Below are 12,606 nucleotides of genomic sequence, written 5' to 3'. Positions count from 1 at the left end.
CCCCCCCATTTATTTTGTTTTCTATCACTCTATGAAACGTGTTTTTTAATGGAGAATAAAAAAACAGTGCGTTGAGCTAATTTATTTTCATCCTTTCGTATAGTGTCGCATCATCAATCGAAAATTGTGTTTTACTTTCAAGTTTCAGCTTATTTTAATATTAATCTATCATTATTTTTTCAAATAAATAGCTGAAAGGTACTCAGGCAACAAGAGATTATCTTAAGCGTTATGTTGAGAAGAAAGCTGAGAACTCAAAGAAACAGGAAGAAACACAACTTTCAGAGACTAAGGTCGAAGAAACAGACACAGCAAATGTGGCTAAAAATGAAACTTCAAAGCCCCCTGCGGAGGATTCAAAGGAGGATCAGGATTCAGGAGAAAAAGAAGATCATTACATTGCCTGTTCTGCAGTTTTAAGTGATGAAGATAGAGATGCTGATCGAGAGGTATCGGAAAAACTTACAAATGCACTGGAGGAGAGGTTGAAGTCTAGACCTCTGCCACCACCTCCTCTACTGACAGCCACTGATGTCTCTGGTAATTCAAGTGCAGAACCATCTGTTAAAATGAAAGATGGTGAAGCTGTCTCTGATATTTTGAAAAGTGGTGAGTGTTTGTAAGTTGGTTGTTCAATTTTCTCTTTATCACACGAAAATAAGCTTTCACAATAGATATACAATGTTTATAGCGTGGTCTTTAGTTTATTACAAATAGTTTACGTTTCTTTCCAAATTTTTGAGTGCGCAAGTATTGGGTTGCTTAATTGTCGTTACCTCCTACAGATGCAGCTGAGGATAGAAATGATGATGACACAACTAGTGACAATAAACTAACTAGTGAGCATGACAAGCCTGAAACAAGCTCACCTGACAGAAGTAGAAGGTATGACAGGAGAAGTCGAGAACGAGACAGGGAGAGGGATCTGAAAAGGGACAAGGAGCGGGAAATTGAGAGATATGAACGAGAGACAGAGCGGGAGCGAGCTAGGAAAGAGAGGGAACAAAGAAGAAAGTTTGAGGAGTCTGAGCGACAGTATGAAGAATGTCTTAAAGAATGGGAATATCGAGAAAGAGAGAGAGAAAAGCAAAGACAGTATGAGAAGGAGAGGGAGAAAGAGAAAGAGCGTAAAAGGAAGAAGGAGATATTGTATGATGAAGATGATGAGGATGATGATTCTAGAAGAAAATGGCGGCGAGGTGCTCTCGAGGAAAAGAGGAAGAAGAGGTCTAGAGAAAAGGAAGATGATTCGGTAGATAGACAGAAAGAGGAAGAAGAAATTGCTGAGGCCAAGAGGAAGGCTGAGGAGGAACAGCAGCTGAAACAGAAAGATCTACTGAACACTCAATCTGGTCAGATGACGAGTGTTGATGAGAAAACTGTTCTTGCTGAAGAATCTGCTAATGAGGTTGAGGTTATGGATTCTGAACGTGATCCTGAGCTTGATTCTAGCTGTGATAACTATACAGGTAACATGTCAACTGTGAGAAGTCTTCTTTTCTACTCCCATATCTATTACCCTGTGCTCTTGTATTCTATTATTTTGATGACCTATCTGGTATGTGACAGGGGATGGGATCTTACAAAATGGTAGTGGTGATGAATTAAATACGACTCGACAGAGTGGAGGCTTGCCTGCGAAAAGATTAGGATTTGGTTTAGTGGGATCTGGAAAACGGACTGCTGTACCTTCCGTCTTTCATGAGGAGGAGGATGAAGCACAGAAAGAGAAGAAGATGAGGCCACTGGTTCCAATTGATTACTCAGCTGAGGAACTCCAGGCTGTGCAACCTGCCAGTACTGGGGCTTTGCCGCCAAATTTAGCTGCAGCAGCGGAATTTGCAAAACGTATATCAAATGTTAATTCCAAAGAGGAGAAGCCTGACAGTGAAAGGGAGCGAGGAAGGCGTTCCAGTGAAAAGTCTAGTCGGGATAGAGACCGAAATGATGAGGAGGCGTATCGCAACAAAGATGAGAACAAGGCAATAGACAGAGACAGGGAGCGAGAGCATGTTTTGGAAAAAGTAAAAATACCTGATAACAAAAAGCTTTTGGACGCAAAACAGTTGATCGATATGATACCAAAGACGAAGGAGGAGTTATTCTCATATGACATAAACTGGACTATTTACGAAAAGGTACCATGTCTCATGAATGATTTTCTTTTGATAAGTTTATATATAGGTAACATTTTCTATAAATTTAACGCAACATTACGCTCGTTTGCTGCAGCATGCACTACACGAGAGAATGAGACCCTGGATTTCAAAAAAGATAACAGAGTTTTTGGGGGAGGAGGAAACTACTCTTGTCGATTACATTGTTTCAAGTACTCAGGAACACGTAAAGGCATCCCAAATGCTGGAGCTGCTTCAGTCAATTTTGGATGAAGAAGCTGAAATGTTTGTTCTGAAGATGTGGAGAATGCTGATCTTCGAAATAAAAAAGGTAGAAACTGGTCTAGCTTTCAGAACAAAAGCATGAGTTTATAGTTTAGTTTTCAAAATGTGTCTTGACTGTCATTGGTGCTTCCCCTATACCAATATTTTCCACGGCTCTGAACTTTCAGGCCATTTCCTTAGGGTGAACGGATGCGATCGCACTGTATGCGTTAGGTTCATTCTTTCTAGTACTTAAAACTTGTTTCATTAGAGCTTGCACTTGTAGCTTAAAAAAAAGAAAGAAATTTGAATCAGCCATTTTTAGTTCAGTCTTGGCTCTTTAAGATGCTTCGTTTTGAAATTTTGAAGAGGAAAGCAGCAACTTCTGTATATTGTTTATGTGCCCATATCTGAAAAACTGGAAGCAAATCTATTGTGCAGTTTGAGCCGCAGCTGTTTTAAAAGAAAGTACATTAAGAACTCTTTCATTCTGTTTTAATTACCCAAAACCAAGCAAGAACAGAGCCAATAGCCAGCGTGAAACCAAGAACAAAGACATCAAAATCCCAGCAACCTGTGCATGTCGAAATGGCACCAATTTGGGCGCGGAGATCATGGCGACAGCAGCCAAATAGATAGCGCAGAGTCCGAGAAGGCAGGTCAGAATCGCCCCTGGCATCTCAGTTCGAAGGAATGGAGGACCATGCAAAGAGCCCACAAACAGAATAATGGGATACCAATCATTCAAAGCCTCTGAACCAACATCCTCTGTAAACAGAATTTTATTATACTTATAAATATAAACTAAATTTCTAAATTTCTAATCACCGAGGAATCAGAATAAAACACTTTACCAGAGCCACCGATCTCAGAGACGACGCCTTGCATAAACCTCTCCGGCAGTTCACCGGAGGATCCAACGGCGCCGCTTAGCACAAGTGCGCCGGCAACACCGCACAACATGACGGCTCCGACGGTGGCATTAGAAGCCGTTGAAAAACCTGACCCGACCCCTAATGTAGAACACTTCTAAAAGAGGCACCAAAAGCAAAGAGAGCACAAAGAGGCTCAAGCCCACGTTGGTTCGGACCCGAACATCACGCCGCCGGCCAAAGAGGGTGGCAACGCCGGCGACGATAACTGGCATGTAAGCGACGGAGAAGATTCGATTGATGTGGGTAAAGTAATCGATGGCTGTTATGGAAGGTCGTCCATGGAAGAAGGCATCCAGCACCTAATATGAAGTAAGTTATGTAAGTCAAATTGAAGGGATCTTTCGGAGTTCTTGAGGGATCGGCTGAACTGGGAAGAAGAAGGCCGGTTCCGATGTTGTCGACGGCGTTGCCCACGGCGGCTCTGCCCACCGGAGATTTGGGAGATATTCTATGCGATCGGTGTATCGAATTTAAAATAGAGGCAGAAAAAGAGCATGGAATGTCCGTGAAAAATACCCAAAATCATAATATTGTAATTATGAGAAATCTCAATAAATAAAAAGAAATTAATTTAAAAAAAAAAAAACTAGTGATAAAAAATTCAAAAGTGTTATTTTAAATTTAACTAAAAATGGAATAATATTTTTAATAAAGAATTTGATTAGAAATTCAAATATTTATAAAATAATTAAAGTACGGAGTAAATAATGGATACAATAACGAACTCATACTATCTAAATGAAAGCGATCATGAGAATAGGATGATTAAGAAAAACGTAAAGAAAATTAAAGTAACTACCTATACCAACGAACTGTACCTTCAATTTTGATGACTCAATCATGGAAATGCTATAGTACCTAATCACATGGAATGTCGGGAGATGTCAGGACAATCAAATGCTGAATCTCAATCTTGGACATAGGGGAGTTAAGTGAATTTTATTGATGTTTGATAAGTGCAACACCTCTGAAATTTAGAATACAGATTCGATATTTGATGGTGGCTCGACATTCCTCTACAACCTAGCATTGTTACCACAAACCAAGAATTGCTCGAAACAAGCACATAACTTTCAATTCTCAAATTTTTATTTTTTTTTTTCTACTATCATATCTTTAAGATCTTCGATCACACAAGACGAGACGATAATGAGTTGTGCAATTTTATCTGTTCTTAAATATGAACAGGTTTTGTAGAACAGATTCTTAATTGTAGCAATACATAAAGTTATGAACAACAAGAAGCTTAGTAATTACCCAACTAAATGACCCAAAACCAAGCAACAACAGAGCCAATAGCCAAACCAGAGAAGGAGAACAGAACCAATATAACCCCTGTTTTCTCTGCATATTCAAACGCCACTGCTTTGGGTGCCAATATCAAATTCACCGCCGTCAAGTACCCATTAGTAAGCCCAAGAAGGTATGTAAGAACAATCACAGGTACCTCACTTCGAAGAAATTCCGGACCATGCAAGCAACCCAAGAACAGGGGATAGAACACCAGCCTCCCGATGCAGCCGCCAAAGGCGGTTCTCGGGTTTTCGATCACATAAACCGACGACAGATACTTCCCAATTAGATCAAACACATTGTACCCAGTAATCAGAAGAGCTGAATACCAATCTTTGAAGATCTCCGAATGCACATCTTCTGTAATGAATCCAGGAAATATAGACAGAGTAACAACATTGATGAGTACCAACCCTGTTGCGTAGATTTTTACTCTGTTAATTATATCCCACAGAGTCGATTTATCCATGGACCCAAATAGCCGACCACCATGTTCTTCTTTCTCTTGATTCTTAATGCTCTCGAAATGTTTCACTACTGGAAGCATAGCTGCAAGATTGTACAAGACAATACATAGAATCATGATGGAAATTCCGACAGCGAAGTAGAGATTCGCACTCTGTCGCAAGCCATGAGCGTCTTGTGGGTAAATGGCTTTGGTTACGATCCTCATCACCGACACCAGCACTCCTACACTCGCCACAAATTAACCCAATTTCAAAATCTGGGGTTTAATTAAAAGGGATTTTGCAGTTTTTGGTGAAGAATTATAGTCCAGTTCATACCAAAATCAAGACAAGACAGCGAAAAAGTAGCAAGAACAAAAGAAAAAAAAAAACAGAGACCGACAAAAATCATTACCAGCTGCACCGAATCCGGAAACAGCTGCCTGCATATACCGCTCCGGGAGTTCACCGGCGCAGCCAACAACACTGCCTTGGACAAGCGCGTCGCCGGCACCGCACAGCACGATGGATCCGACAGTGACGTGGAAGCCATTATACAGTCCAACCCGTCCTCTAATATAAGACAAATCCAAGACCGGGACGAGGAGCAGAGCCACCGTGAAGATAATCATACCGACGTTGATTCGAACCCGAGCAACGGATTTGTGAGAGTAGAGAACCACAAAAACAAGTCCGATCAGAGCCACTAGAAGGTTCGCGACGGCGAAGATTCGATCCACTCGGGTTTCTGGATAAATAAACGAAAAATAATCGACGGCGGTGATGAAGATGTTCCATGGGAGAAGACAACCCACACCCAAAAAGAAGTAAGTGATATAAGTCAAGTTGAAAGGGTCGCTCGGAATCTTGCCGGCGGTTGCAGCGCCGACGAGAAGGGCGGTTTCAGAATCTACATCGGAATTCTCCACGGCTCCGCCCATCGATGATCGCCAAAATCAAAACGAATAATTGGGGAAATCAAACAAATTTCAGGTATGGAGGGCTCCGCTCCGTCACAGGCCAGAAAAGTATTAAATAAACATTTTTTGTAATAATTTTCTTTTTTTCAACTTATATATAATAAATTAGGAGTAAAAATTCGGTGTTAAGTGGGCCCTATTGATCATGCCACGTGTCCCAATATACACCGTCCAATTTCAAACGTCTTTTTCATTCTTATTTATTACGTTGAACTCTCCATTTTTATTGGAGTATTTGAAAATAAAGAATATTATAAGACTAAAAACTAAATTGATATAAAAAATAAAATAATTTAAGTTAAAATTATATTTAAATACGAACATATTTCTCACCTTGTTATATATGAGAAAATAAATTTAAAAAATTAAAAAAATAAGAAAATTTTATTTCTTAAATGAAAAGGTAAAAAATAATAAATAAAAAAATAAAGCAAAAAGAAAAAGAAAAGGAAAAAAACAGTATAAATAAAGCAACAAAAAAAAACACGTGGCACCACATTGTTGGACTACAAATGCACCTAACAACCCAAGTTTTACTCCTACATCATTCTCTCTTGCTTTCGTATATTATTTTAATGAAATGTGACTTCTTAATATATATATATATAAAATATTGTATAATATCGTAAATTAAAATTAAAATTTTTATATTATGGGGGGTTAATTTATTTTAAATTATAAAATTGAAAATATAAGAATTTTAGTAAATTCATATATATTTGTAATATTGTAAATTTATTAAACATTTTAAAACTCGTGAATTAAATAGATATAAATAGATATAAATCTTAAAATGGGTAGGAATATAAGAAAATGTTTATAAATATTTTAGAAATTATGCACATGTTTTATTATGTCTAATGCAAGTAATTAATTTTTAAACAATATTATAATTTTTTAAAAAAATAAAATAAAAAAAAGTTGAGTGGGAATGGGCGGTTGGGACAAGTATTATTTAATATTAAAAAAAAAAGATATTTAATATGTGGATTTTGACTTTATCGAGTTCAATTATTTGAAACCACCAAATAAATTTTAAAAATTAAAAAAGAAAAAGAAAAAACGGAATATCTCCGTCCCCTTCTGAGGATGGTCTCAAATCGTCCCCTTATGAAGAAGCCAACATAAAAATTATAATTTAAATAAAAAATATCATTTAAACTTTTATATATATATATATATATATTTGTAATTTTCATTAATATCTTTGGAACTTTTTTAAAAGGTTAAAAATTAAAAAAAATTTAAAATATCAATGGTAATAGTATTAATATCCTTTAACTCTTATAAAAAAAGGTTAATATTGTTTTGAAATGTACGAGTATTTTTAAAAATTTTAAAAAATTTCAAATGTGATTTTGAAGTTTTTTAAAAAAAGTTCTAGATATTAGTTATTCTTTTAAAAATTTAATTGTATTTTTATATGTTTTTAAGAGTATTTTTAAAACTATATTAATATCAATTTTTTTTTTCATTTTTAATATATATTTTTTTAATTTAATTATGTTACTGAACCCTCTAAAACTTTATAAGAATTTTTTAAATAAAGTATAAATATATTTTTATTAATTTAAGGTTATTTGTATTTAGGTTAAATTGAAGGGTATTTTTATTAGCGGAGCTAACAAACTTATTTATCATATTTATCCTAGTTTTATTAAGTTTAAATATATATATATATATTAAGATAAAAATAAAGTTATAGACGTGTTAATTCGTATTTAGGCTAATTAATAAAAATACCTTTAAACTTTGTACTTTATTTAAAATATTCATAATTTTTTTTTTTAAATTTCAATAATACCTTTGAACTTTTTTTAAAAAAAAAAAAAATCTTATAAATATCCTTAAACTTAAAAAAAAAAAATCATTAATGCTCATAATTTTTTTTTTTTTTAAAAAAGTTAAATTAGTACTGTGTTATGAGTTAAATTAGTACCATTTTTAAAAAATATTTATGCAATTATAAAAGTTATATTAATATCCTTTACTTTTATATAATTTTTTTTTCTAAATTTTTTAATATTATTTTTTAAAGTAATAATAATAAGAGTATTTTTTAATTTTTTTTTTAAATTAAAAGATGTTTTTTTAATTTTTTTTTTTTTAAATCAAAGAGTGTTTTTTTTTTAAATAGAGTATCAAAGTTGAGATCCAAGTTTTGATCTTAGTTTTAATAATTTAAGCTAAATATTGGGAAGAATTATTGGGTAATTAATATTAAATTTTATAAATTATATAATTAACGTTAATTAGGCTATAGCTAGGAGGGTGAGAAATTATATTTAAATGGGCAAGCAGTACCTAACCCATGTTTATATATACTATGTAATCCATAAGACTTATCATTAATTAATCTTTAATTAAAACTTTAAAAACACATATTAGTTAAATATTGTTTTAAGTTCATATATTATAAATTTCAACCATTAGAATTATTTTAGTATAATCATTTTTTTTTCATAAAATACCAGGTACTAATCTGGAAATAAAATATTATTATATTATGAAAATTATATATTAAAAATATTAAATTAATAAAAACACCTTTCAACTTATTACTTTATTTCATAAATACTCCTAAATTATTAAATTTTTTAATAATACTCTTGAACTTTAAAACAAAAAAAAAATCTAAAAATACCTTTTAACTTATTATTCTTTTTTAAAAAAAAAACTACTATATTTTATATTTAGATAAAAATTATTACTGCTTTGTTTCAAAAATAATATTGAATTTAAAAGGTTTCAAAAATATCAATAATTTTATTTTAAATTTAAAAAATATCTTAAAACTTTTTTTAGAAAATTTAAAAATACTCCGAAGTAACATGAAGGTGATTTGTGAAATATATATAGATCATTTTTCATCTTGTATATTAACCGAATGTTAATGCAATTTTTAAAATTTTATAAGTATTTTTTAAATATAATACTATTTTAAGTTTTTTAGAAGGGGAATGTATTTTAAGATAAAATACAAAATTTAAATGTATTTTTTTTAATTAATGTAGCCATTAAAAAAATTATTATTAATGTCAAACCATACCCCGATTATATTATATTTAATAATAGCGTATTAAGACACATTGAAAAATTCATATTAAAAAAAAGACTTAGAGTTTTTTTTATATTGATTTAATAAAAATTAATAATGGGATGAATTTTGATTAATTAATTTGATAAAAGACTTTAGAGTTTTGAAGCATTTAAAAATGGAATTGACCAAAGGTTTGAGAAAACTTGTTGTCCAATCATATAGGATAAGGTGGTGGCAATAGTTTTCATTAATCTCTTATATTATATTAATACATTCATTAATTTTAGGGAACAACTCAAATTATTATTTTTTTAAATATAATAAACTTTTATGTTATCTTAAAAGAAACAAATTGTTATATGTACACGAAAACGTGTGGAAATTTTGTTTTATAATTACGAGTTTAGAAGTCTTCCTTAGTGGACAATTCAATTGCACAAACCCGCTTATTTCTTTATTTAATTAATACAAATTAAAGAAATTTTTAATAACGACGTGATATTATCCACTTTAAATATAAATTTTATCATCTGAATAAAAGGGAGAGCAATTATGAAGATAGGATGACTAAAAAATACTTAAAATAATTGAAATTAATTTAATAGGTTAAAATTAAAATTTTTAATCGGTTAAGACATAAAGTTGAAAGTGATTTTATTTGTTTATTTTATTATTTATTTATTTATTTAAAGGGATATTATGAACCCATTTATTATTTATTTATTTCAAGGGATATAATTGAACAGCTTCGGATAATTTCATGTCCTTTAGTTTTATTTCCGTTCTCTATTTTAATGCGAATAAAATAAATTTAAATTTAATTTAATAATTTTTTAAAATATTTTTTTTAATCTTTTTAAACTTTCCATTGAAAGATGCAACGATAAGAAAGCGACGTCGTAAAAGAGTTGTTAGTCTAGATTTTTCTAAATTTAGAAAAAGAACTTTTTGTTTTTTGTTTTTTGTTTTTTTTTTTTTGGAAAAAATTGCTAAAATCAATTTAACGATTTTTTTTTTTTTAATATTTTTTTTGGTTGGACAAAATTTTTTTTTAACAACTTGCAATTGTGAGTGTTGGTTGTACCGGTGGGTTGAGCAATAGAAATAGAGTTCACAACCTAACTCAACTCCTGACCTTTCATACGTCAAACACATTACTAACATCGGTTATAAATGTTAAATATTCTTAATTTTCACGACAATCTTAAAAGTATGATAGAATAAGATTGGATTATATCTCTATTTTTTAATTGATCTGGTCGGTTGAGTTAAATTTATGATTTTTTTAAAAAAATATTCCATCCCGAACGGAAAAATCTAACCCAACTCAAAGGTTGAGTAGTTCGAGTTGGTCGATTCCTCCGGTCATTTGAACACTCAACTCTTATCATTATTAGTAGGAGAGAAAATTTAAAACTTTAAAATTAGTTTNTATTTTGTTTAGTACAAAGAAAATGACATATTACATGTGAATTACATGTGAATTACAACCGAATTTGATGAGATACAAAGTAATATACATTAAAAAAATGTAGTTCACATGAATCAAATATTAATCTTTTCAGAATTTTCACGTTTCATTTGAATTATTACAATATTTATATGAAATAAACAGAAAAAATTAGTTTGCACGTGCTACTATTTTCAAGAGACATTTACGGAGTAAAAAAATTAATTTTACCCGTATAACAAAAAAATTACGTTTTTACCCCTGTGATCAAATTTAATGTTAATACCATATAATAAACAATTTAATGTCAAGATTCATTTTGCAAGTTCGTTATTACGGGTAGTTCCTACAAAGGATCGGACTAATGACGTATACAATACTTGAATTCTCGATGTAGATGCTACATAGTTGGTTCTCATCCTTCAGAGACTACGAGTGTAATAGGAGCATCCGTCGACAAAAGGATCACCCTAAGATGATCATCACATGGCTATTGAGAACGAATCAAATCAGATGGTTCTATTTCTCAATCTTTCTGACTTGCTCCTACGGAACTAAGGTCGAAAAGATTGAGAAAAATCAGTCATTCACAACCACTGATGAAGGATTCCTCGAAAAGTTAAGGATTAGTAATCCTTTTTAGAAATCGAATGGATTCGGTCTTATACATACGCGAGGAAGGTAATAAAAAAAAGGAAAGAAGATGAATTATTCCATTGTTACGCGTCATTTTTTATATGAATAATTTTAAACCTAATTTGTCGATATTATAATTATTAAACCAAGAAACTTGTTTATAAAGCATAGATATTTTATAGTAAAATAGTTAAAGGATGTTTGCTTGCCTTGTTAGTTTGTTCTGTTTTTCTTTTAGAACAGGGATTGAAAGAGACAAAAGCTGTTTGTATTCATGTCAATTTCTTGCCCGAACGGCAATTATCAACGCATCACTTCATTGTTTTAGTCTCATGATTTTAATCAAATTTAAAGTTAATTTTTTTAAAAGTAATTAATAGATAATGTAAACCGCTTTCTATAGTTTATGGGAAGAAGACTATATTTGAATCTATATAAAATAAAAGCTTCAAAATCTCGACTTCATTATGGTAGCTCTAAGAATTTGGGACACTTTGTGGTTTAGGGCATGTCAGGCCAGAGGTTGTGTTCTAATGCAGAATGATAAAGCATATAGCCTACACCTTAAGACAACCGAAGTAATATGAGCATAATTACTCAATCCATGACTTGGAATTAGTTTAATGTAGTTAGAGATGTTCACGAGCTGTAAAAGTCTTTCCCGTTCCCATTCCCACCACTTATTTCGTCTCTACCAAATTCTCCATTTTTCTTTGTAGGGAATAGATGTTGGGAAGATAATTTTTTACTGTTTATTATTATTTTTAGAAAATAATTATTTTAAAACCCTCATTTTTCAATATAATTTTTATTAAAGTTATTTTAAAAAATCATAATAAATTAAGCAACAAATTGATTTCAAAAAATTTTAAAAATTCAAAATTTTTTTTTGTTTAAATATTAGCATTAAAGTCTTAAAATTAATTAATTTATTTTTTTAATATAGCAAAATATATATATATATATATAGATATATATTAATATGTGTTGCAATTATATTTATATTAAATCGGTATGGAGAATATAATCTCGTCTATGTCGTGAAAATTATTCTCCACTCCCTCTCTAGAATTATTCCCCATTTGAAGCGGATCACTCTTTATCTCCAACTATAATATTGAAGCCCGTTCAATGTGTTTTAATAAAGTGGGCCTTTAAATTAATCATGATTTTTTTTTATTTGTATAAAGTTGGTTTTGAAAAAGGTAATTATGACGTAACCACAAATAATTATATAATTTATTGAAAGAAAGAATAATTAGGGTTATATTATGCATTACTATATTTCAAATAAGAACGAAACTATAAATCCTTCAATCCAATCTTAAATGATCCAAACCCATTGAACAACAAGACCCCGTATAATTCCATTCCCTCGGATAAAAGAGGACTAATTATGTACTAGAATCGGCTGTTCCTGACAAATGATTGCATATATGTCTCTA

At 31.4% G+C, this 12,606-nt stretch overlaps 2 protein-coding genes and 1 pseudogene across 6 annotated transcripts in view; 1 reads left to right on the top strand and 2 right to left on the bottom strand.

The window, feature by feature from the left end:
* Positions 1–2,710, top strand: part of LOC111793812 (RNA-binding protein 25-like) — a 5,427-nt gene extending 2,717 nt beyond the window's left edge. For all 5 annotated transcript variants that reach the window (XM_023675864.1, XM_023675895.1, XM_023675887.1 and 2 more), the window contains 4 exons: positions 192–609; positions 786–1,469; positions 1,570–2,138; positions 2,233–2,710. In XM_023675864.1, the coding sequence (XP_023531632.1) occupies positions 192–609; positions 786–1,469; positions 1,570–2,138; positions 2,233–2,484 (1,923 nt within the window). In that variant the 3' untranslated portion in view covers positions 2,485–2,710. The remainder of the gene's footprint in view (positions 1–191; positions 610–785; positions 1,470–1,569; positions 2,139–2,232) is intronic.
* A 134-nt stretch (positions 2,711–2,844) lies between these two features.
* LOC111809282 lies at positions 2,845–3,790 on the bottom strand (annotated as a pseudogene).
* Positions 3,791–4,383: 593 nt separating this feature from the next.
* On the bottom strand, positions 4,384–6,091 carry LOC111779952 (equilibrative nucleotide transporter 1-like). The gene is made up of 2 exons (XM_023660176.1): positions 5,471–6,091; positions 4,384–5,299 (listed from the first exon to the last, which is right to left on the bottom strand). The coding sequence occupies exons 1-2, from the start codon at positions 5,994–5,996 to the stop codon at positions 4,578–4,580; spliced, it is 1,248 nt and encodes a 415-aa protein (XP_023515944.1). The 5' UTR covers positions 5,997–6,091; the 3' UTR covers positions 4,384–4,577.
* Positions 6,092–12,606: the final 6,515 nt, after the last annotated feature.

This window comes from Cucurbita pepo, chromosome LG01 (genome assembly GCF_002806865.2).
Source record: "Cucurbita pepo subsp. pepo cultivar mu-cu-16 chromosome LG01, ASM280686v2, whole genome shotgun sequence".
Lineage (NCBI taxonomy): Eukaryota > Viridiplantae > Streptophyta > Magnoliopsida > Cucurbitales > Cucurbitaceae > Cucurbita > Cucurbita pepo.
Note: the sequence above shows the minus strand (reverse complement) of the source record. Positions and strands in the feature narration are given on the sequence as shown.

Coding starts and splice junctions, on each gene's coding strand:
- LOC111779952 (XM_023660176.1), bottom strand. CDS start 5,996: ATGGGCGGAGCCGTGGAGAATTCCGATGTAGATTCTGAAACCGCCCTT. Junction 5,300..5,470: donor TTCCGGATTCGGTGCAGCTG/GTAATGATTTTT, acceptor TGGCGAGTGTAG/GAGTGCTGGTGTCGGTGATG.